The sequence below is a fragment of the Centruroides sculpturatus genome, unplaced genomic scaffold (genome assembly GCF_000671375.1).
Source record: "Centruroides sculpturatus isolate CEXI.00-Female unplaced genomic scaffold, Cexi_2.0 scaffold294, whole genome shotgun sequence".
NCBI lineage: Eukaryota > Metazoa > Arthropoda > Arachnida > Scorpiones > Buthidae > Centruroides > Centruroides sculpturatus.
Genome location: NW_019384468.1, coordinates 588,240 through 613,165, shown reverse-complemented (window position 1 = coordinate 613,165; position 24,926 = coordinate 588,240). Strand labels below are relative to the sequence as shown.

At 32.8% G+C, this 24,926-nt stretch overlaps 3 protein-coding genes across 3 annotated transcripts in view; 1 reads left to right on the top strand and 2 right to left on the bottom strand.

Moving 5' to 3' along the window:
* Positions 1-1,915: 1,915 nt before the first annotated feature.
* On the bottom strand, positions 1,916-4,986 carry LOC111621082 (mucin-2-like). Its single transcript, XM_023363141.1, has 5 exons — positions 4,711-4,986; positions 4,553-4,634; positions 2,503-3,556; positions 2,279-2,415; positions 1,916-2,196 (listed from the first exon to the last, which is right to left on the bottom strand). Exons 1-5 carry the CDS (start codon positions 4,984-4,986, stop codon positions 1,916-1,918), a joined length of 1,830 nt encoding a protein of 609 aa, XP_023218909.1.
* A 6,829-nt stretch (positions 4,987-11,815) lies between these two features.
* On the bottom strand, positions 11,816-14,051 carry LOC111621080 (cell wall protein DAN4-like). The gene is made up of 3 exons (XM_023363140.1): positions 13,776-14,051; positions 13,618-13,699; positions 11,816-12,621 (listed from the first exon to the last, which is right to left on the bottom strand). Exons 1-3 carry the CDS (start codon positions 14,049-14,051, stop codon positions 11,816-11,818), a joined length of 1,164 nt encoding a protein of 387 aa, XP_023218908.1.
* An 896-nt stretch (positions 14,052-14,947) lies between these two features.
* Positions 14,948-24,926, top strand: part of LOC111621103 (SET and MYND domain-containing protein 5-like) — a 40,103-nt gene continuing 30,124 nt past the window's right edge. Inside the window, exons 1-3 of the mRNA XM_023363171.1 lie at positions 14,948-15,081; positions 24,331-24,579; positions 24,643-24,764. Coding sequence (XP_023218939.1) covers positions 15,019-15,081; positions 24,331-24,579; positions 24,643-24,764 — 434 coding nt within the window. The 5' untranslated portion in view covers positions 14,948-15,018. The remainder of the gene's footprint in view (positions 15,082-24,330; positions 24,580-24,642; positions 24,765-24,926) is intronic.

Sequence of the window (24,926 nt, the reverse complement as noted above, 5' to 3'; positions counted from 1 at the left end):
AAATGACTATGTCATACGAAAAAACTTTTACTATTAAGTTTAATCTAAATTAATCCAAATCGATTTAAACTAAACATGGGAGTATAATTAATTTTTTTCTTAGAATTATTTGAAAACATTATAATTTCATTTAAAGAAAACACATTATTGTTTATTATTACTTTATTCACAAAAATAGGAGTTAATTCTCACATAGATTAGTGTGACAAACATTATACTTTAATAATTTAATGACAATTATGTTTTCATTAGAAAGTTGTTAAATTATTTTTATTTGTTAACTAGTTTGTTATAATCATAAAATTATTTATTGTAAAGTTATTTAAATGTATAAGAATATTCAGTTTACATACATCATTATATTAATTTATCACTAAGTGACAAGTACCCGAAACGAACCGTTTCATATGAAACGAATTATGCTATTAGTTTGCTTACTTATCTGCTTTTTATTTAGAAGGTAAGCACCCATAAGATTCAAAAACATGTAAAAATTAATAAATTTAAAAATATTTTACATATATAAAGATGATTTAAGCCTTTCGTGAGCAATAAGAACTACGAAAATTATTAAACCAAATATGATGGGTCGACTGAGTAGAGTGACAATGGTGCAAAATTTACAGATATAAGCCACCTATGAAAAGGTCCGAGTCACTAAATCGGACTTAAACTAAGGCATGGAGAGTAGCAATCAAATTCTTTCCTCCTCGAACATACAGCTTTCCCACAGCTACACAGTAGATATTTTACATTTAATAATTCTTTCTGTTCTGTATTAAGAGAGCCTTATTCCATGTCCATCATGGGATTGGCCAAGCGCTCAATGAGGCGGCAGGTAGGGACCTCCTGATCCCGATCTATCCGGGACAGACCATCACCTTACAAAATTCCTGGGGGTTGTTTGCTCAGATTCGAACGCGGGCTCCCAGAGCGAAAAGCTGACGTCTTAACTACATTTACCATCTAACCATCAATGACAAGTATTCAATTATTTTTTAGTTAATTACACAACTATAAATTTATATAGAAGTATCAATAATAAGTTTTAGATCGGTAATTCAAGGTTTTTGATTTTAAAATGTAAACTAGAGTAAACTACAAGCAAATTCGTCAGCTTGCCACTTTCGGATCTAATTCGGGCAAAGAACCCCATGTATTTTTCTCGGATGCTCTGTCCCGGACACTTCGGTCTTCGTGTCTCTTCACACTGTGATTCACCCCTTTATGGGCCTGGCCAAATACACAGTAGGCCTTTTTTGATGCTTTTTGCCCTGTGGGGTTTTAATGCCGACTGTGCAGGCAGAGAACCCACAGAACCCACAGAGAAAGGTTATCGCGAATTCGGCCTGGCCAGTAATGGGCGAATCTGGGTAGCGAGGGATTGAGCATGACATATCCGAAACGGACCACACCTCAAAAAATTCCTGAGGTTTTTGTCCCGTCCGGATTTTTTTCCGGATCTCCCAGAGCAGTAGGTTGACCTCATTTTTAAGTTCTTAACTGCTACGGCAATCCCTACACACAAGAGAAAAAGAAACAAAAGATAAACATCTTAATTCCTTACAGCTTGTTCCTAAATACACTTTTTCTTTCACTCAATACTCAATATGCAATTCAATCAAAATGTGGTTTAGAATATTCAGAAAAAAATAAAATAGCAAAGTGAAAGAACAAAAATTTATAAATATACTTTAAGAAACTAGAAAGAATACGATTACAAGAAGCAAGCTTAAAGCCTAAAAAAATACTCTTAAATCGGAAAAATTTCACATCTCTAGTTTATAAAGTTGAAATACGTTGTTTTGAAAAGTCAGAAGTCTGCAATGTGTTTAAGACATTAACATTTTAAATTAATTACTTATCGTTAAATACATTTGATGTTTTCTATTTGATATCCATTATTTCATTTTATTTAACGTCCCGGTATTTGTGGAATGTCTGGAATGGCTGGAAGTTTTGGAGCTTCTAGACCTTTTCTCTCGATGCATACAATTTTTAATCCTAAATCATTGTTAGCAAGGTTAATTCCCTTTATAACGTGTCTCTCCTCACATCCTACAGATTCGCCAACGACACTACCATCTTTCATTCCGTCAGAATCACTTTTCAAGCTATCTAATTTTTGGCATTCCACTTTTAACTCTTTTATAGTAAATTTACCATCTTTATTATTAACGAAACACATAGTCATACCTTCAAATAAAAGAAGAAATATGATGTATAATATTTTTTAAAATGTGTTATAAATATTAATTAATAATAAACTAAAAGTTACTTTGTATGTGTTCTTGAGCATCGCAACTTATAGCATCTTCACCTTCGTTAAGAACTTTATTATAAGGTGGAGGTTTGTCATCATCACCTATAGACCATTCTGGAGCTTTATCGCATACCGCGTTGAACATTTCTGCTCTGAAAGTCATATTTCATTAAAGTTAATTTTAGAAAATATTAGATACCTCGGTTTTAATATTAAGAAATTATATAATTGACATATACTCGATTTGCAATCCTGAGAGCTTTCCATCAGGGCATTGTATTTCCTTGGGTATGCATGGTACTTCTGTAGTTGTGGTTGGTTTCAAAGTAGTGGTGGTTGTTGTAGGAGCTATTGTTGTCGTAGTTGTAGTGGGTGCTTTAGTTGTTGTAGTTGTTGTAGGTTCTCGAGTTGTTGTAGTAGTGGGTGCTTCAGTTGTTGTAGTGGTTGTAGGAGCTTGTGTTGTAGTAGTGGTTGTGGGAGCCTGTGTCGTTGTGGTAGTTGTTGGAGCTTGTGTCGTAGTCGTGGGCGCCTGTGTCGTTGTAGTAGTCGTGGGCGCCTTTGTCGTAGTAGTAGTCGTGGGCGCCTGTGTTGTTGTAGTGGTCGTGGGCGCCTGAGTTGTAGTAGTGGTCGTGGGCGCCTGTGTTGTTGTAGTAGTTGTTGGAGCTTGTGTGGTAGTGGTAGTTGTTGGAGCTTGTGTCGTTGTTGTAGTCGTCGGAGCTTGTGTCGTTGTTGTAGTCGTCGGAGCTTGTGTCGTTGTTGTAGTCGTCGGAGCTTGTGTCGTTGTAGTAGTCGTGGGCGCCTGTGTCGTTGTAGTGGTCGTGGGCGCCTGTGTTGTTGTAGTGGTCGTGGGCGCTTCTGTTGTAGTAGTGGTCGTGGGCGCTTCTGTTGTAGTAGTGGTCGTGGGCGCCTGTGTCGTTGTAGTAGTTGTTGGCGCTTGTGTCGTTGTTGTAGTCGTCGGAGCTTGTGTGGTTGTAGTCGTGGGCGCCTGTGTCGTTGTAGTAGTTGTTGGAGCTTGTGTCGTAGGGGTAGTCGTCGGAGCTTGTGTGGTTGTTGTCGTGGGAGCCTGTGTTGTTGTAGTAGTCGTCGGAGCTTGTGTTGTTGTCGTGGTTGTGGGTACCTGTGTTGTAGTAGTAGTAGTCGTAGGCACTTCTGTTGTAGTAGTAGTTGTGGGCGCCTGTGTCGTTGTAGTAGTTGTTGGTGCTTCTGTGGTAGTAGTTGTCGGAATCTCTGTTGTAGTGGTTGTTGCTTTGGAAGTAGTTGTAGTTGGAAGTGCTGTAGTACTCGTAGTTGCATCTAAATAAACGGAGTATGTTCGTTAAATCTCATATGTACAAATTTACCAACTAAATGAAACTTAACTTTAATTAACAGAATATATTAATTACAAAACTCAGACATTTTAAAAAAACAACAACAAGACAACAAATAATAATTTCTTTGATATTCTAGCATTATTTACTCTACTTATTCCATATTAAAATTAACATCCTACAAACTAATATAAGTTGATCTAATTTAATCTAAAATATTAGACACATAAATTTATAAAATTAAAACTAGCTGGGTATCCGTCTTGACTGGGGGAAAATGATATATTTAGTAAAAGTAATATACTCATATAAAAATACGCATAAAAATGTATAATTGAGAAGGATTAAGCCATTTTCAAGTAATACACAAACAGATAAACAGTCAAATTAAAATTCGGAAGTAGCCTATATACTTCCCAGGACTATCCTGAATTTATGTACGAAGTTTTATACAAATCGGTTCAGCCGTTATTACGTAATACTCGATCAAACGGACAAGCAAAGACAGATGTGAATTCAATTATATACATGTATACCGGTGTATAGATTAATGTTAAAATGCCATTTTTGACTTAAAAAAATAGTAAATCAATACAGTTCTCTATAATTTAACATAAGTAGTACCATATCTTGTTGGCTATTACAAGTGAATCAATCCTTAATGGACAAAATTGAAAATCTTTCAAATAAACTTAATGTGTTGTACAGGATTGTACTTAGGAGCTTTAAAAGAGTGGGGTTTAGGTAGATTGTATAAAGCATAGGGAATCTTGGGTGGCTCCTGTTTAGCTGCTTAAACACACAAAAAAATTAATATTCAGTTTGGCACCTTCAATATTCGATGGTTATATTTATTCTGCCAATGGTAGGCCTTGGAAACTGAAGAATATTTCTTACCAGGATAAGTAATTTTAACTTTACAGTGTAGGATAGAAAAATACTTGCTTATTTTCAATATATTTCAAGTTAATCTTCTTACCTGTAGTAGTTGTTGTTGGTTGAACTGTTGTCGTCGTCGTAGTCGGCTTTGAAGTCGTTGTAGTCGTTGGTTCTTCTTGAAGCTTTTATTACAAAACAAATATTCTATTACTAAGCGTTATTTTTATAAATAAGAATAATAAGTCAGAATATACATACTCTATAATATTTTAATCCATCTTTAGAGAGGCAGTCTGGACATTTATCCGTATTTTGTAAAGACAACAGGATGCAATCAGCATCATTCGGATGATAAGCGAAACCGCTGCATTCGTCTTTGTCGCTACATTTAGCTGCACATTGGATTTTAGAACCAACTGAAGAGTTTTCTAAAGCATAAAACTCATCACTTTCTTTTACCAATTTATAAAGTACAGACTGAGATGAGATCCCATTAAACAGAAATATCATTTGAAAAATGATAAATCTGGCCATCTTCCTCTGAAGTCCTTCTACTTGTGAATTATGACTAAATGTTAAACATCGTATAATTAATTATCATCGATTGCCAACTTAATTACTTTTTATTCGGCACGCAAAATATTCATGAATATATAAGTTAGTTACTGAATAATTGAAATTAATAAAGTCACGAATTTAAAGTTTGTAAATTAAGCTTTCGTTTTTCAAAAATATGTCACTTTTACTGCTCATGCAGTCTTAACTGCAACAATAAATAAACTATAAATCTCCAAATTATTTAAATGTTATATTGGATTAGTTCGGGACAGGTCGAAAAAACCCCAGGAATTTCTGGATATTTCGAACACTGCCCATCACCATTCGGCCATTTCGTGCGGACCTGGCTAAATCTATAATAATCGTGCTAAAAAAAAGTCTTTTAGTGCCCACAAGGAACCAAGAGGGCCTTTAGAAAAGTTTAAAAAAACAACCCGACGTCCCAATGGTTAAATTCAACTCCGGCATGTACCGAAAAATGGAAGTAGTATCTTATCCCCATGCCCATTAAAATCTAATTTTAAATATTAGTTATCAATGATTGGCGATCTCAGCGTCATTAACTTCTGAATCGGCAGTCTCGTCGTTGATTTGCGAGATGTCGACTTTCTTTAATTAACACAGGAAGTATAGGGAGTTGGCCTTCTTCCTTCTTTAACATAAAAATTTAGAGATAAGGGGCATGTTCGGCAACCGAGTTATCGTACTGGACAAATATGAGTTGAAAATTTTGTTCGTGAACCGAATTGTTCGAAAAATGTGTCATACAAAAACATGTAATATATATTAATAATATAACAATTGTAAAATTTAAAATTATGTTAAAAAGTTTACAAAAAAAGTAACATTTTTTTTCAAATCGGTCATCTGTTCTAAACTTCCTCTCATCTGGCAACACTTTACCCGCACTAGAAGATTCGCACGTGTGGAGGCCATTTAGAGAATGGATCTGTCCTCCTCAGGGGACGTTGCGAGTGTAGAAGTTCGAGAAATTGGCGGTTCTAAGGTGAATTTTATCGTATCAATTCGCTTTTAATATCGTAATTTAAAAACACGCGTTACGAATTTAACCATCGCGTGATTATTTATTGTAAATATACGTTTCTAGCGCTTAGATTTCTTTTTTTCACCGCATGTTTTGAGAGTTTTAAGAATTATCTCTTTCGCTATCGTTAAAATAATTGAAATTTTATAAATCTTCGCTTTATTACCACGTAAATAACTCGAAATTATTAATTATATTCGCGTAATTTAATTAATAATCTCATGGATGTTGGCTTTCATTGATTATTTTTTCATTCAAATTGATTATTTTATGATGAATGTCGGAAATTTTGGATAAATTCTTGTCATTTTTCGCTAGATCTCGCATTACAGCAAATTATTCTCGGTATTTTTGCTAAAAATTATGTTTTTTCATGCTATAAAACGTTCTGATAAAGAGAGAATAAGATGAAGGCTCATTGATTTCTCAAGCATCTACTAAATTTCATTAATATCGAGCGAATTTTTTTCAGTGCATTTTAATGTCTGTATTTTTAATGTATTCTGCATCATCTATGTAGAAATTTCATTTTTAGTAAGAATACTCTTTGGTGAAATGAAATAAAACAGAAGAAGGAAAAAAAAAAAAAAATGTACTTAAAGAAGATTGCTAATAAAGAAATTTATCTCTAAATTATTTATTTTGTTTGTGAATTACGAAATTAAATATAAATTCAAAATTATGTTGAATTATTGATTCAGTTGTAAGGTTATATAAGTCAAATAAAACTTGCGCAAAATTATATTTTTAAGACTGCACCTGGAAATTCATTAAAAAGTAGGAAAATTCTCATCAATTAAATAACAGATTTCCCATTAAATATTTGTTACAGTTGCATTTTTATTTTATTTTCGCTTATATAGAATTTATTGTTATTTTTCTGATATAGATTAAAAATTTGTAAGTGTTTTTATTTAATTTTTTTAATTACAGTTGTCCCTTGATAATCCAACAGGTATGGGACCAAAGGTATGTCAGATTACCAAAAGTGTCCGGATTACCGAAAATAATTACATATTTCGCATTGTTTCGCTAGCAGTAACTTACAATATTCTCTACTCCAACTGTTCGAACAGAACTGCTCACATAAAACACACGAAATGTGTGTCATCGTGTAAAAATTGGATGGGGAAATTTACATCGTGACATGCTTCTGTGCAAGCAGACACGTAACGGGGACGTGTACCTTGACGGGAGGTGCGTCGGACTACTGAGCATGTCAGATTAAAAAACGTCGGACTATAGAGGGACAACTGTACTCAAATATTTGACCTGTGATTTGGTATTACTAACTTTTGACTTTGGTTTTGACCCATTTCCAAAAAGGTTTGCTGTTGCTTGCCTAGATGTTCCCTCATTCTTTTTACATGATAGTCATTGTTATATAAAAAAAATATGGCTCCAAGTTACGTAAAAATCAACATATGCCTAGGGTTGTGGAATGATTTCCTTGTCACATACTTCCTACATTTTATTGCTATTATCCATTTCCATACCTTGCTGCTAAATGCATCAAAGGTTTCCAAAGTGGATGAAATTAAAACACAAATGCATATATCACTTTTCTTAATAGTGAAAGTGATAAAGTATTTAGTGTGACAAAATTAAAAAAAAAAAGTATTTCCATAAAGTAGAAATCCTGCGTTATTACGTAATACTCGATCAAACGGACAAGCAANATTTAAGATTTATATTATCAATTAATTTACTATAGAATTTTATTAAAAAAAAAAATACTTACAACCAAAAGTCCACCCCCGAAATTGCCTTAAATCTGCTAAGAATCTCATACCAGTTTTCATACAGGAGGAAGACACATTTATTTTTTCAGATATCTCCAACATGTAATGGAGACTGAATTGAGAGATATATTTTGCTAAATTTTCGAAACTATTTTCTATTTTATCTATTACCCGGATAATTTGATCAGTTTTTGAAATTTCAGTTCGATTCTCAGAAAATATATCTTCAGTTACACAATTTCTTACGAGTGCCATTAAAATTGAAAAGTAGAAAAATGGGATTAATTTTAGAAACATGTTTCCGGAGCAAAATTTCCTTTGCATTGATCGAAGATGAAAGACTGGAATGAGATAAATCATGCAAAAAGTTCTTATAAAACGATCGTTTTATTTGTGGTTTGTGGCATTGCTCAACAAGTGAGTAACTGCAACCGGATGAAAGGTAATTCCACGTTCTGATCCCTCGTCACTTACAAACATAATTATAATTATAAATACTATATTCTGATTTTTTTTAATGTAAAATTTCGATTTTTATCTTAGAATTCAAACTAAATTATGCTGGCTTTTATAAGATTTAAATCTTTCTGAAAACCCGTCGTAAAAAGAGCCGTTCTAATTCCATAAGAGCAATGTCTCAAGTTGAAATAACGTTCTTATAATTAATAGTTTTTAACCGTAAACTAAACCTACAGCATATTATATGCGGCATTCCATACGATAAAAATAGAAATTTTATAACAGTTATAAAAAATGGGTTGATAAATCGAAAGTTGTATGGAGGGGTCTTCTACAATCCAGATGAAATATATTTTAAAAGTTGTGCTCACATATTCGAACTGTCCTTCATACTATCTCGTTTAATTTATTTAAAAGAAATTAAATGAAAATGAGATCAATTGAATCATTAACAATTGAGTCATTAACAGAGTTCTGTGATGACTCAACCGTTACAACCTTGCTATAAATGATAACAATCTTGGCCGAGACGGTTAAAAAGTCAGCGTACTGTTCTAGAATCAAATTCAGACCATATTTTCAAGGTAGTATGTCTCCGATACTTGGGGCACTCCTCACCTTTATTGTAGGGCCGGTCGAACATATGTATGAAAAATAATGCCCACTTAGTGACTAAAAAATGCAAGTATATATCTATACTTGAACTATAACAATGGTTTTAGTGTTGGATGTAGAAGAGAGTGTCTCTCAAACCCTCCTCGATGATTCATTCCTGTATTTAATAAAATTAATTATGTATTTTATAATTTATTATTAATAAATACATTTTAAATCTTAAGTTATAACGTAGTTTATATATATTACGTCACCCTTTGAATGAGAAATGTATGAATGAAGNCTGTTTTTTTATAGGAATTGGATTACAAATTTCCTACTTATTACATTTTCATTTTAAAATTTGTTAATATTAACCCCCTACATATAAGAAATATCTATACTTGAAATTATTCAGTCTCTTTCAATCTCTATTCTTTATTCCATTGAAACATGTATGTTACAAGATCATGTTAACTAACTGCTAATATTAACATATTAACTAACTCTTAATATAATAGTTAATAGACCTAAATATTAACTAAATATTGAAAAAGTTCAATTTTTACAATAGATGGGGCTAATCTGTTGTACCAAGTTATGGATTTGCTAAAAGGATGTAAAATTACATTTATTTGGCAGAACGTGGGAAAAAATCCATTGTTTAAAAAAAATCTGTTGTTCTGCAATCCATTAAAATGAGATTCTACTACATTAAGATTTTTGCTAGTAATCAAATGATAGACCCAGATTATTTTTAGTCTAGAACACAGGTCACCAAACTTTTTTCACAACAGGCCAGATAGCTGAGAGAATGACGAGCGTAGGCGGCATAACTATTTTGTTCAGTACATGTTTGTACATAAAAAGTCCAGTCTTTTTTTTTATTTTTTTAACAGGCCTCATAAGAAAAACAAATAAATCATTACACCAAAAACAAAATGTAACAACTCCAATATCTCCTTTGTATAAAAATGACTGACACAGTTAAAAGCATACCCTGTAGGACTAGATATCCAAATAGTTAACTTGGCAGCCTACCTTTCAAGACGATCTAGGATTGAGTCTGGGTGGGTTGAAAACCCCAAGAATTTTTTGGGGACAATTCGTCCTCGATATTGGGGGTCCCATTTGTCACCACCCAGCTCTGCCCCATTATGGTCTGGTCAAACCCACCATGGGCTTGCTAAAAAATGTCTTCTTTACTGCTCAGGTAGAAAGAGTTTATATACATTGATGACATCTCAATAATTTACATAAAATTTTAGAATATTACTTTGCATTTACAAATAAATTTTAATTACACATAATCATTTATTTATTTATTAAAATCATTATTTATTGATAATTTTATGGATTGCAATTCAAAATTTACATATATGTTCATGTAAATTAGCTAGTGAGCTGAGAAACATTGAGGTTTAATTAATGAAATGACTCTTAATGTAAGAATAAGGGAAAGAAAAGATAAACAACACGACTAAATAAATATAAATAAAATTACTTATGCTACTTCACATTTAAATAAGTGAACAGTATTTTCACCTTTAGTCAATATTTAAGGGACGTTCAAATGAAGAATGTGGAACAGTTTTAAAACATAAACCATATACAGGTATCCCTCGTATAACATTACGATGTTATATGAGGGATACCTGTATATGGTTACTGTGCTATACGAAACAAAGTAATGCAAAACATAGGGTTACGTTCCAGAAGTTACCAAAAGTATACTATTATTTTTTTGTTACTAAGAGAAATATGTTTATTAAAGCAATCCATAACTTATTTCCATCAATAACTAATTAAAAATCACAATTAAATGTACTGTATTACATGTTAATATTAATTTTAGTTAAACCAAGGCATTTTCTTCACGGGGTGCTTGAATTTAAAAATATATATATATATATAATCATTTTGGTCTTTCCTTTAATGAAAACAATAAGCAGAAAAGTTATAGGATTACAGTTATCTTTTAAAAGCTGGAATTTCTTGGATAAAATTATACAAACACGCCTTTTGTACATTTCCAGCTTTAACTTTACATACAGAACAAACATTTTTTGCCTAATTTACAGGAATAATTTAAATGGTTCCAGTTTAGAACTCAATGTAGCTCTTTTACTTTTGAAACAGCTTCTAACTTGAAGCAGGCCTTTACAATTATAAATGCATAATTTCAAGATTTAAAGTATTATTATTGCTTAATAAATTATCCAGTGAATAATTGAAGACAAACTCTACAATTTAAACTATTCTGGGTAAACAAATAATAAAGTACTGGTTAAAACTGATGATGATAAATGTTAATGATTGTTATAATAATGGGCATTTGTTAAAGGCTGATAAAATAAGATAGCCTAAAAATGCTAATGATAACTTTGTTAATAAAACACTTATTTCAGTAATAAAGTTTTCTATGTTTTCAAACTTAATTCTCTTAATATGCATGATTAGATATAATTGCAGCTCTAAATGAGGTGGTTGAGATCTTATCAGAGCTGTGGACCATGTTCATGAGATTAAAAAGTCAAGGAATCAATGGTCCCCGTGTGAACCTCTGTAAGGTATATTCCCCGAAATCAGTCTGTTTGGAGTACTGAATACCTTTGAGGGTCTTCAAATGGGTAAAATTAAAAGGTGAAAAAATATGAAACTATTTCTCAAAACTCTGTTAAAAATCAACTGTTTTCCAGTTTTGCTGAGCTCATAAAACAGGAGAAATGCCATTGTACTGACTATTTCCAGGTTTCAATCATGCTTTAACAATCAGCCTAATTATCTTGAAAACTAGAGGCGAATATCCAGTTTTTAAGGACCAAGGGTCACAATTAGTGATATGAAGATGGTTGAAATTCCTCATTCAGAACTGCACTTAAACCAATGATTACAATAAATTCATTCTACTATAATTATTTATATTGATTGTGACCTAGCATCAATTTTTTTTATAATACATTTTTTAAATTTCTAATCTACAAGCAATATTCTTCCTGTTTATAAATTTATTATTTTCCTGGTTTTCCCATCCTGTCAACTTGANGGAGCTTGTGTCGTTGTTGTAGTCGTCGGAGCTTGTGTCGTTGTTGTAGTCGTCGGAGCTTGTGTCGTTGTAGTAGTCGTGGGCGCCTGTGTCGTTGTAGTGGTCGTGGGCGCCTGTGTTGTTGTAGTGGTCGTGGGCGCTTCTGTTGTAGTAGTGGTCGTGGGCGCTTCTGTTGTAGTAGTGGTCGTGGGCGCCTGTGTCGTTGTAGTAGTTGTTGGCGCTTGTGTCGTTGTTGTAGTCGTCGGAGCTTGTGTGGTTGTAGTCGTGGGCGCCTGTGTCGTTGTAGTAGTTGTTGGTAGTGGTCGTGGGCGCTTCTGTTGTAGTAGTGGTCGTGGGCGCCTGTGTCGTTGTAGTAGTTGTTGGCGCTTGTGTCGTTGTTGTAGTCGTCGGAGCTTGTGTGGTTGTAGTCGTGGGCGCCTGTGTCGTTGTAGTAGTTGTTGGAGCTTGTGTCGTAGGGGTAGTCGTCGGAGCTTGTGTGGTTGTTGTCGTGGGAGCCTGTGTTGTTGTAGTAGTCGTCGGAGCTTGTGTTGTTGTCGTGGTTGTGGGTACCTGTGTTGTAGTAGTAGTAGTCGTAGGCACTTCTGTTGTAGTAGTAGTTGTGGGCGCCTGTGTCGTTGTAGTAGTTGTTGGTGCTTCTGTGGTAGTAGTTGTCGGAATCTCTGTTGTAGTGGTTGTTGCTTTGGAAGTAGTTGTAGTTGGAAGTGCTGTAGTACTCGTAGTTGCATCTAAATAAATGGAGTATGTTCGTTAAATCTCATATGTACAAATTTACCAACTAAATAAAACTTAACTTTAATTAACAGAATATATTAATTACAAAACTCAGACATTTTAAAAAAACAACAACAAGACAACAAATAATAATTTCTTTGATATTCTAGCATTATTTACTCTACTTATTCCATATTAAAATTAACATCCTACAAACTAATATAAGTTGATCTAATTTAATCTAAAATATTAGACACATAAATTTATAAAATTAAAACTAGCTGGGTATCCGTCTTGACTGGGGGAAAATGATATATTTAGTAAAAGTAATATACTCATATAAAAATACGCATAAAAATGTATAATTGAGAAGGATTAAGCCATTTTCAAGTAATACACAAACAGATAAACAGTCAAATTAAAATTCGGAAGTAGCCTATATACTTCCCAGGACTATCCTGAATTTATGTACGAAGTTTTATACAAATCGGTTCAGCCGTTATTACGTAATACTCGATCAAACGGACAAGCAAAGACAGATGTGAATTCAATTATATACATGTATACCGGTGTATAGATTAATGTTAAAATGCCATTTTTGACTTAAAAAAATAGTAAATCAATACAGTTCTCTATAATTTAACATAAGTAGTACCATATCTTGTTGGCTATTACAAGTGAATCAATCCTTAATGGACAAAATTGAAAATCTTTCAAATAAACTTAATGTGTTGTACAGGAATGTACTTAGGAGCTTTAAAAGAGTGGGGTTTAGGTAGATTGTATAAAGCATAGGGAATCTTGGGTGGCTCCTGTTTAGCTGCTTAAACACACAAAAAAATTAATATTCAGTTTGGCACCTTCAATATTCGATGGTTATATTTATTCTGCCAATGGTAGGCCTTGGAAACTGAAGAATATTTCTTACCAGGATAAGTAATTTTAACTTTACAGTGTAGGATAGAAAAATACTTGCTTATTTTCAATATATTTCAAGTTAATCTTCTTACCTGTAGTAGTTGTTGTTGGTTGAACTGTTGTCGTCGTCGTAGTCGGCTTTGAAGTCGTTGTAGTCGTTGGTTCTTCTTGAAGCTTTTATTACAAAACAAATATTCTATTACTAAGCGTTATTTTTATAAATAAGAATAATAAGTCAGAATATACATACTCTATAATATTTTAATCCATCTTTAGAGAGGCAGTCTGGACATTTATCCGTATTTTGTAAAGACAACAGGATGCAATCAGCATCATTCGGATGATAAGCGAAACCGCTGCATTCGTCTTTGTCGCTACATTTAGCTGCACATTGGATTTTAGAACCAACTGAAGAGTTTTCTAAAGCATAAAACTCATCACTTTCTTTTACCAATTTATAAAGTACAGACTGAGATGAGATCCCATTAAACAGAAATATCATTTGAAAAATGATAAATCTGGCCATCTTCCTCTGAAGTCCTTCTACTTGTGAATTATGACTAAATGTTAAACATCGTATAATTAATTATCATCGATTGCCAACTTAATTACTTTTTATTCGGCACGCAAAATATTCATGAATATATAAGTTAGTTACTGAATAATTGAAATTAATAAAGTCACGAATTTAAAGTTTGTAAATTAAGCTTTCGTTTTTCAAAAATATGTCACTTTTACTGCTCATGCAGTCTTAACTGCAACAATAAATAAACTATAAATCTCCAAATTATTTAAATGTTATATTGGATTAGTTCGGGACAGGTCGAAAAAACCCCAGGAATTTCTGGATATTTCGAACACTGCCCATCACCATTCGGCCATTCCGTGCGGACCTGGCTAAATCTATAATAATCGTGCTAAAAAAAAGTCTTTTAGTGCCCACAAGGAACCAAGAGGGCCTTTAGAAAAGTTTAAAAAAACAACCCGACGTCCCAATGGTTAAATTCAACTCCGGCATGTACCGAAAAATGGAAGTAGTATCTTATCCCCATGCCCATTAAAATCTAATTTTAAATATTAGTTATCAATGATTGGCGATCTCAGCGTCATTAACTTCTGAATCGGCAGTCTCGTCGTTGATTTGCGAGATGTCGACTTTCTTTAATTAACACAGGAAGTATAGGGAGTTGGCCTTCTTCCTTCTTTAACATAAAAATTTAGAGATAAGGGGCATGTTCGGCAACCGAGTTATCGTACTGGACAAATATGAGTTGAAAATTTTGTTCGTGAACCGAATTGTTCGAAAAATGTGTCATACAAAAACATGTAATATATATTAATAATATAACAATTGTAAAATTTAAAATTATGTTAAAAAGTTTACAAAAAAAGTAACATTTTTTTTCAAATCGGTCATTTGTTCTAAACTTCCTCTCATCTGGCAACACTTTACCCGCACTAGAAGATTCGCACGTGTGGAGGCCATTTAGAGAATGGATCTGTCCTCCTCAGGGGACGTTGCGAGTGTAGAAGTTCGAGAAATTGGCGGTTCTAAGGTGAATTTTATCGTATCAATTCGCTTTTAATATCGTAATTTAAAAACACGCGTTACGAATTTAACCATCGCGTGATTATTTATTGTAAATATACGTTTCTAGCGCTTAGATTTCTTTTTTTCACCGCATGTTTTGAGAGTTTTAAGAATTATCTCTTTCGCTATCGTTAAAATAATTGAAATTTTATAAATCTTCGCTTTATTACCACGTAAATAACTCGAAATTATTAATTATATTCGCGTAATTTAATTAATAATCTCATGGATGTTGGCTTTCATTGATTATTTTTTCATTCAAATTGATTATTTTATGATGAATGTCGGAAATTTTGGATAAATTCTTGTCATTTTTCGCTAGATCTCGCATTACAGCAAATTATTCTCGGTATTTTTGCTAAAAATTATGTTTTTTCATGCTATAAAACGTTCTGATAAAGAGAGAATAAGATGAAGGCTCATTGATTTCTCAAGCATCTACTAAATTTCATTAATATCGAGCGAATTTTTTTCAGTGCATTTTAATGTCTGTATTTTTAATGTATTCTGCATCATCTATGTAGAAATTTCATTTTTAGTAAGAATACTCTTTGGTGAAATGAAATAAAACAGAAGAAGGAAAAAAAAAAACTTAAAGAAACTTAAAAAACTTAAAGAAGATTGCTAATAAAGAAATTTATCTCTAAATTATTTATTTTGTTTGTGAATTACGAAATTAAATATAAATTCAAAATTATGTTGAATTATTGATTCAGTTGTAAGGTTATATAAGTCAAATAAAACTTGCGCAAAATTATATTTTTAAGACTGCACCTGGAAATTCATTAAAAAGTAGGAAAATTCTCATCAATTAAATAACAGATTTCCCATTAAATATTTGTTACAGTTGCATTTTTATTTTATTTTCGCTTATATAGAATTTATTGTTATTTTTCTGATATAGATTAAAAATTTGTAAGTGTTTTTATTTAATTTTTTTAATTACAGTTGTCCCTTGATAATCCAACAGGTATGGGACCAAAGGTATGTCAGATTACCAAAAGTGTCCGGATTACCGAAAATAATTACATATTTCGCATTGTTTCGCTAGCAGTAACTTACAATATTCTCTACTCCAACTGTTCGAACAGAACTGCTCACATAAAACACACGAAATGTGTGTCATCGTGTAAAAATTGGATGGGGAAATTTACATCGTGACATGCTTCTGTGCAAGCAGACACGTAACGGGGACGTGTACCTTGACGGGAGGTGCGTCGGACTACTGAGCATGTCAGATTAAAAAACGTCGGACTATAGAGGGACAACTGTACTCAAATATTTGACCTGTGATTTGGTATTACTAACTTTTGACTTTGGTTTTGACCCATTTCCAAAAAGGTTTGCTGTTGCTTGCCTAGATGTTCCCTCATTCTTTTTACATGATAGTCATTGTTATATAAAAAAAATATGGCTCCAAGTTACGTAAAAATCAACATATGCCTAGGGTTGTGGAATGATTTCCTTGTCACATACTTCCTACATTTTATTGCTATTATCCATTTCCATACCTTGCTGCTAAATGCATCAAAGGTTTCCAAAGTGGATGAAATTAAAACACAAATGCATATATCACTTTTCTTAATAGTGAAAGTGATAAAGTATTTAGTGTGACAAAATTAAAAAAAAAAAGTATTTCCATAAAGTAGAAATCCTGTTTTTTTAAAGGAATTGGATTACAAATTTCCTACTTATTACATTTTCATTTTAAAATTTGTTAATATTAACCCCCTACATATAAGAAATATCTATACTTGAAATTATTCAGTCTCTTTCAATCTCTATTCTTTATTCCATTGAAACATGTATGTTACAAGATCATGTTAACTAACTGCTAATATTAACATATTAACTAACTCTTAATATAATAGTTAATAGACCTAAATATTAACTAAATATTGAAAAAGTTCAATTTTTACAATAGATGGGGCTAATCTGTTGTACCAAGTTATGGATTTGCTAAAAGGATGTAAAATTACATTTATTTGGCAGAACGTGGGAAAAAATCCATTGTTTAAAAAAAATCTGTTGTTCTGCAATCCATTAAAATGAGATTCTACTACATTAAGATTTTTGCTAGTAATCAAATGATAGACCCAGATTATTTTTAGTCTAGAACACAGGTCACCAAACTTTTTTCACAACAGGCCAGATAGCTGAGAGAATGACGAGCGTAGGCGGCATAACTATTTTGTTCAGTACATGTTTGTACATAAAAAGTCCAGTCTTTTTTTTTATTTTTTTAACAGGCCTCATAAGAAAAACAAATAAATCATTACACCAAAAACAAAATGTAACAACTCCAATATCTCCTTTGTATAAAAATGACTGACACAGTTAAAAGCCTACCCTGTAGGACTAGATATCCAAATAGTTAACTTGGCAGCCTACCTTTCAAGACGATCTAGGATTGAGTCTGGGTGGGTTGAAAACCCCAAGAATTTTTTGGGGACAATTCGTCCTCGATATTGGGGGTCCCATTTGTCACCACCCAGCTCTGCCCCATTGTGGTCTGGTCAAACCCACCATGGGCTTGCTAAAAAATGTCCTCTTTACTGCTCAGGTAGAAAGAGTTTATATACATTGATGACATCTCAATAATTTACATAAAATTTTAGAATATTACTTTGCATTTACAAATAAATTTTAATTACACATAATCATTTATTTATTTATTAAAATCATTATTTATTGATAATTTTATGGATTGCAATTCAAAATTTACATATATGTTCATGTAAATTAGCTAGTGAGCTGAGAAACATTGAGGTTTAATTAATGAAATGACTCTTAATGTAAGAATAAGGGAAAGAAAAGATAAACAACACGACTAAATAAATATAAATAAAATTACTTATGCTACTTCACATTTAAATAAGTGAACAGTATTTTCACCTTTAGTCAATATTTAAGGGACGTTCAAATGAAGAATGTGGAACAGTTTTAAAACATAAACCATATACAGGTATCCTTCGTATAACATTACGATGTTATATGAGGGATACCTGTATATGGTTACTGTGCTATACGAAACAAAGTAATGCAAAACATAGGGTTACGTTCCAGAAGTTACCAAAAGTATACTATTATTTTTTTGTTACTAAGAGAAATATGTTTATTAAAGCAATCCATAACTTATTTCCATCAATAACTAATTAAAAATCACAATTAAATGTACTGTATTACATGTTAATATTAATTTTAGTTAAACCAAGGCATTTTCTTCACGGGGTGCTTGAATTTAAAAATATATATATATATATAATCATTTTGGTCTTTCCTTTAATGAAAACAATAAGCAGAAAAGTTATAGGATTACAGTTATCTTTTAAAAGCTGGAATTTCTTGGATAAAATTATACAAACACGCCTTTTGTACATTTCCAGCTTTAACTTTACATACAGAACAAACATTTTTTGCCTAATTTACAGGAATAATTTAAATGGTTCCAGTTTAGAACTCAATGTAGCTCTTTTACTTTTGAAACAGCTTCTAACTTGAAGCAGGCCTTTACAATTATAAATGCATAATTTCAAGATTTAAAGTATTATTATTGCTTAATAAATTATCCAGTGAATAATTGAAGACAAACTCTACAATTTAAACTATTCTGGGTAAACAAATAATAAAGTACTGGTTAAAACTGATGATGATAAATGTTAATGATTGTTATAATAATGGGCATTTGTTAAAGGCTGATAAAATAAGATAGCCTAAAAATGCTAATGATAACTTTGTTAATAAAACACTTATTTCAGTAATAAAGTTTTCTATGTTTTCAAACTTAATTCTCTTAATATGCATGATTAGATATAATTGCAGCTCTAAATGAGGTGGTTGAGATCTTATCAGAGCTGTGGACCATGTTCATGAGATTAAAAAGTCAAGGAATCAATGGTCCCCGTGTGAACCTCTGTAAGGTATATTCCCCGAAATCAGTCTGTTTGGAGTACTGAATACCTTTGAGGGTCTTCAAATGGGTAAAATTAAAAGGTGAAAAAATATGAAACTATTTCTCAAAACTCTGTTAAAAATCAACTGTTTTCCAGTTTTGCTGAGCTCATAAAACAGGAGAAATGCCATTGTACTGACTATTTCCAGGTTTCAATCATGCTTTAACAATCAGCCTAATTATCTTGAAAACTAGAGGCGAATATCCAGTTTTTAAGGACCAAGGGTCACAATTAGTGATATGAAGATGGTTGAAATTCCTCATTCAGAACTGCACTTAAACCAATGATTACAATAAATTCATTCTACTATAATTATTTATATTGATTGTGACCTAGCATCAATTTTTTTTATAATACATTTTTTAAATTTCTAATCTACAAGCAATATTCTTCCTGTTTATAAATTTATTATTTTCCTGGTTTTCCCATCCTGTCAACTTGATACTATTTGAAGATGTTCTCTACAGTCTATGATTTTTTTTATACATTCATTTAATCAGTCCCTCCTATATAATAAACATGCTTAAATTTCTTTTTGCATGTAGCTCTTAGTCTTATTGTAAAAATGGCACTGAAACTTTCAGATATCCGATTTTCAAGAATACTTTTGTCTGTATTAATCAACTTCTTTACTTATTGATTAGGAGAACGAATAATACATTTGGAAAGGAGCCAGAACTTTCAAAGTTTGATGTATTTCTCCTTTACATTGTAATGTTGTAATTTAATGAACTATTTTTATAATTAAATAAGACTGTTTGTTCATATCCTTTATATACATCATTATCTTATAAACCTTATCTCTAAAATGAGTTTTAAAATGCTTCAGAATTAAAATTTTTAGTAACTTGCATCTTAACCTTAAACAGAAAATTGAAAGTTTAGAGTACATTTATAAACATTATGTAAAGTAATGGTCTATCCTGATGAAAGTCAACTACACTAAGGATAAAACTCTGACTTCAGCAGTGTCCTACAAATAAATGTCTGTTGTGAGGTGTACACTTTGTCATTTGTGGAACTATTTCATCAATTATGAACATTTTTATAGTTCTTTAAAATAATTTACAATTAAATGGGCTGAAACCCTTTTACAAAAATTTTTTACTATTGTATTTTTAAATAAATTCATAAAGTTGAAGAAGCTAAATGATTGCTTACCTAGTTAGTCATAAAGTAACAATTATTTAACTATATATTATGAAATTGGGGCTGAGGGCTCTTCTCGCTTTGTCTTGGATGGTTTTAGTTTAAAAAAATTAAGGAAACATGAAATCTCCATTCTTCATCAGCTCCTGATACCAGTTAAGAAATAACACATCTTAACTTGTGATAAAATCTGATTTAAACATTGATGAAAGGAGGATGTCACTCTCGGCAGTAGAGTAACCCATAACAAGAGAATAAATTAACATAAGGTCTTAAATGCAGTCAAAAATTAATTTTGATAAAAAGTAAACATTAAACACAAAACAAATACAATAACTCTCAATTCCCAGTAAGATAAATGAGAGAGAGTTTACAATTATATCTATGTATAATATTGGGTTGGCCCATAAGTTCTGGCTTTTTTTTTTTTTTCTAAGTTAAGGTTTTTATAAAAATAAACAAGAAATGAATAACAAATCAATCAATAATGTATTCTCTGTTATTGTTTACAATTTCTTCCCAACATTCAACAAATTGTTCAATGCCTTCACGGTATTGAGACTAAACCTGGTTGTGACTCGAAGAAATCATCCAGCCGTGTCTTCAATTCCATGTCATAATTGAACGAAATGCCACGCAATGCATTTGAGATAGATTGGAACAGATGAAAATCCAACGGCACCAAGTCGGGAGAATACAGAGGATGATGCAGCACTTCCCAGCCAGGCATTTGAATGGCTTCTTTGGTCATATTGGCAATATGAGGGTGGGCATTGTCATTTTGCAGAAGAATGCCATGTCGCCAATCAGGTCGTTTTTGCTGGATAGTTTAGTTGAGTCGTTGCATTTGTTGGACGTAAAGTTCCGCATTCAGTGTTTGGTTTCGAGCAAATAATTCATAATGGATCATGCTTTCCCAGTCCTACCATACGTACAACATTGTTTTGCTTGCAGTGTCGACCATTTGTCAGGGCTAAGCCATTCTTTGCACTGCTTCATATTGATGTACAGGCACCATTTTTCATCACCAATGACAATTTGGTAGAGGAATCGCTGCTTCTGTCCATGAGTTGACCAATGACAGGCAAGCAAACTGGTGTAGATCATGACTTGTTGATTTTTGTTATTGTCGTCGTTCAAAGCATGTGGAACCCACGTGTCCAACTTTTAAATTTTTTCCATTGAGTGAAGGTGGTGCTCTATGTCTATGGTACTGTGGGAGCATTCCATTATCTCTACCAGTTTCTTTGTGGTTTGGCATGGATCTTCGTGAATAAGCTAATTCAGTCGCTCCTCATCGAACTGAATGGAGCGTCTGGTGCAATATCTTTGAGGTCAAAATTGCTGTCTTTGAATTGCTCAAACCAATTTTGAGTCGTTCTAAAAGGCATTGCTACTTTGCCTTACACTTCACAAATCTCTTGTACGGCTACCGTGGCTTTGGCACCTCGATTAAACACAAAAACCAGAAGGTGTTGAAAATGCTCTTTTTTGTCAACTTGACACTCCATTTTATTGACCTGAAAAGAACAAAAAGTATATTGGTGTGAAATCTGCGAATTTAATGCAGTTGTTGGGAAAAAAATGTAAACAACTCCAATAGAAAAAAATTCTCCTTGTGAGAATTAGATCGGAGGTCATCGTTTGTGGTAACAATTAGATGGGAAAGTTGACACATAGGTGTCAAGAATGCACCGTTATTGTCAACATTTGACAATCGTGACTCCTTCCCCACGACAATCAAATAAAAGCTGAGCCCCGGAAGCTCAGGGCAATCTAAAGGAAGTTATACTTGTCAATGCGTGCATCTCGTCTCCCAGACCTCCATACAACGGACTCGAACGAACAGAAGGAGAAGATATCTGTAGAAGACAGACCACAGCTTCGAACTTCCATACTTATCACCATACTATAGTTCTATGCCGGACTACGATTCCTACCAACCATTTGATGCATACCAATTGTTTCGTCATAAAGGTATTTTTTTAGAGCATTGTGAACTGTCTCTCTTTCTCCAAGAATAGCTTAGCTGCTAAGAGCTGCCCCTTTGTATATTTATCTCATATTTAATCACATTTAACCAACTTTGTTAACCTTAGTTATTCAATAAATCCTTCATTTATTTGTTAAACTTGTCATCTGTCTTTGAAATGATGCCTGAAAGCTTGCTCACCTCCCTTGCAACTCAATAGAACGCCATCTGAAATGACAGCGTGAGCGGCCTTGCAGACTGTTGCAGAGTAAGTGGTCAGAAGGGCTTAACCCTTGGCCCATGGTATCTCACATCAGCATAAAAAACTAAATGCACTATTTTGTAGAGCATGTGGTTCTCTATCTAATAACATAAAAAGCATTGCCAAAACATTTTATTTTTCATGCAAAATTTTCACTTAAAAAGAATAGCAGGACTTGAGGACTAACCCAATACCTCTAGTCATGGTTTCGTGGATGTTTTTGACCAGTCTATAGAGCTTTGGGAGGACTATAGAACTTTCGAAAGGAGCACAGAGAGAAACTGTGAGGACTCTTGGAGGATGAGAGAACTCAACACTTGTAAAACTGAGTGTTTTGCCTTTTTATCCCTGAATCTCCTCCAGTTGGGAGTTATGAAGACACATCATATGATGGGATCCAAAAGGTGAGTTGCAGCACAAGATGTGTCAGCAATGTGTGAGATAATTAGCTTTATTATGGGAAATGATCTAATCTTAGCAAAAACAGAAAGAAGTTTTTACTTTCCTCATTACATGAATTTGAAAGTAAAGGTGAAAGTAACTATCCTTTTTAAACAAATAAATTCTCAACATCATTTAATAATTAAAATGAAAACCAAAATAAATCTCCTTTAAATGTGAGTAAAATTAGGTCAGATGGTCTCCAGGTTTTCACAATATAATATAACTAGATGATACAGCTCTTGTGTATTTTTTGGTAGGCAGCATATAGCTCGTATTGTGATACTATTCAGTCTCTACCTTTTAGTATAGCTTGCAGCCTCACCGAAAGGTATAGTTTGAAGAGAAGAGGAAGGAGAGGGAGGTGGGAAATGAGATTGAAGGAGTGGGATAGAGAAAGAAAGGAAGAATGAGAATCGCCTGTGTTTGTGCTCCAAGAATGTTTATTTAACCAAACAAAACTAAATACAAAATACAGTTGTCTCAAGCAGGGACAGAACAAAATAACTACATACAACAAAAGTGGAGCGTGCTATACAATATCTTACAGATGATACACTTGCAATGGAGAGTCTAATGGCGACTTTTGGTCCATGTTGCTGGTTCCTCCTGGGTTGGTGTCCTTGCTGGAGAGAGGGCCACTGCAGTTGTTATTCCTGGCAAGCATGATCTTGCTTATGTACTTGAGGAAGATCTTGTACGGGTTCTTCTCCTCAACAAGGGTGTTGGGCATGCAGAGCCATGAAATATTGTTTTTTAAGACAGCTGAGACTAGCTCCATTCTTTCATTTTCTAAATCCAGGCAGTCGAACAGGACATGCTCTGGAGTCTCTTCTTCTCGGAGGCAGTCTTCAGTCCCTACTGCTATAAAATAAAAACACCTGTGCTACATGTAGTTTTTAGCAGATTGAATTATGTGAGGAAGATAAACTCCATACAAACACACAACACATACAATGTTCATTTGATAAATAGTATACATTTTTTTGTTATGAGATTATATGGTGACTTCTTTCTGTGGAGTAGACTTGATAATACTGAGGGTCAATGGATGCATTTCCTGATAAAGCCACTTTAACACAGCTGGGTAAGCAAACAAATGACAGTCCATTTCAAATAAAACAAACTGTATTTTCTTTGCTTATTTGGCGATGTAAATTTTAAGATTGTATTAATTGCAATATCTAGCAAGGCAGTAACAAGCACAACTAACTCAGTGTGCTTATTATTGTCTTGCACTTAAGTATAAATTACAATATCAAGCTACTAATTAGTAATTAGCTAAATGATTTCTGACTTCTCTATCTTCAGAAACTCAATTTTTAAACTTTGTTGGTCTATTTTTTCTATAAAACATTGATAAGAGTTTAAAAACTTTAAAATATCTGAAAATATTTTGAAAATATAGAATTTTCTGAACTATACTTATTATTTTAGGGTAAAGGGCTGTTTGCCTTGCGTAAATTCAAAACAGGCGATGTTATATTTGAAGAAAAACCATTAGTATGTTGCCAATTTCTGTGGAATCAAGTTTATGGTTATCTTGCATGTGATTATTGTATGCGACCATTAGAAACTGCAGAAAAGAATGCTCGCAGGTTGACTGGAAATCAAGATATAACTGTGCCATATCCTCAATGCTGCATTGTGAAAGAAGAAAATCACGTTGATTGTCCATTTTGTGAGGTAAAGTTTAACTCTGGTAATGGTTTATTAATTAGAATGTATAATTAAAACTTTACATTTTAGATCACTTACTGTACTGACGAATGTCGAAGATTAGCTTGGGAACAGTATCATCAGAATCTCTGCCTTGGTTCGTCTGCAGGTGATCCAAATCATCCACTAGAGAAGCTCCAAGATGCATGGAGGTAATTTATCAATGTAATACTTATTATTTTTATGTTTTGATAAGTTTAAGTAATATTTTGTTTACGTAATAAAAAAAAACTTTATTAACCAACATCACTTTTTAATTTAAAAGTACTTGCTACTTTTTAAAATGCCATTCTTCACATTCAACAACAAAAATT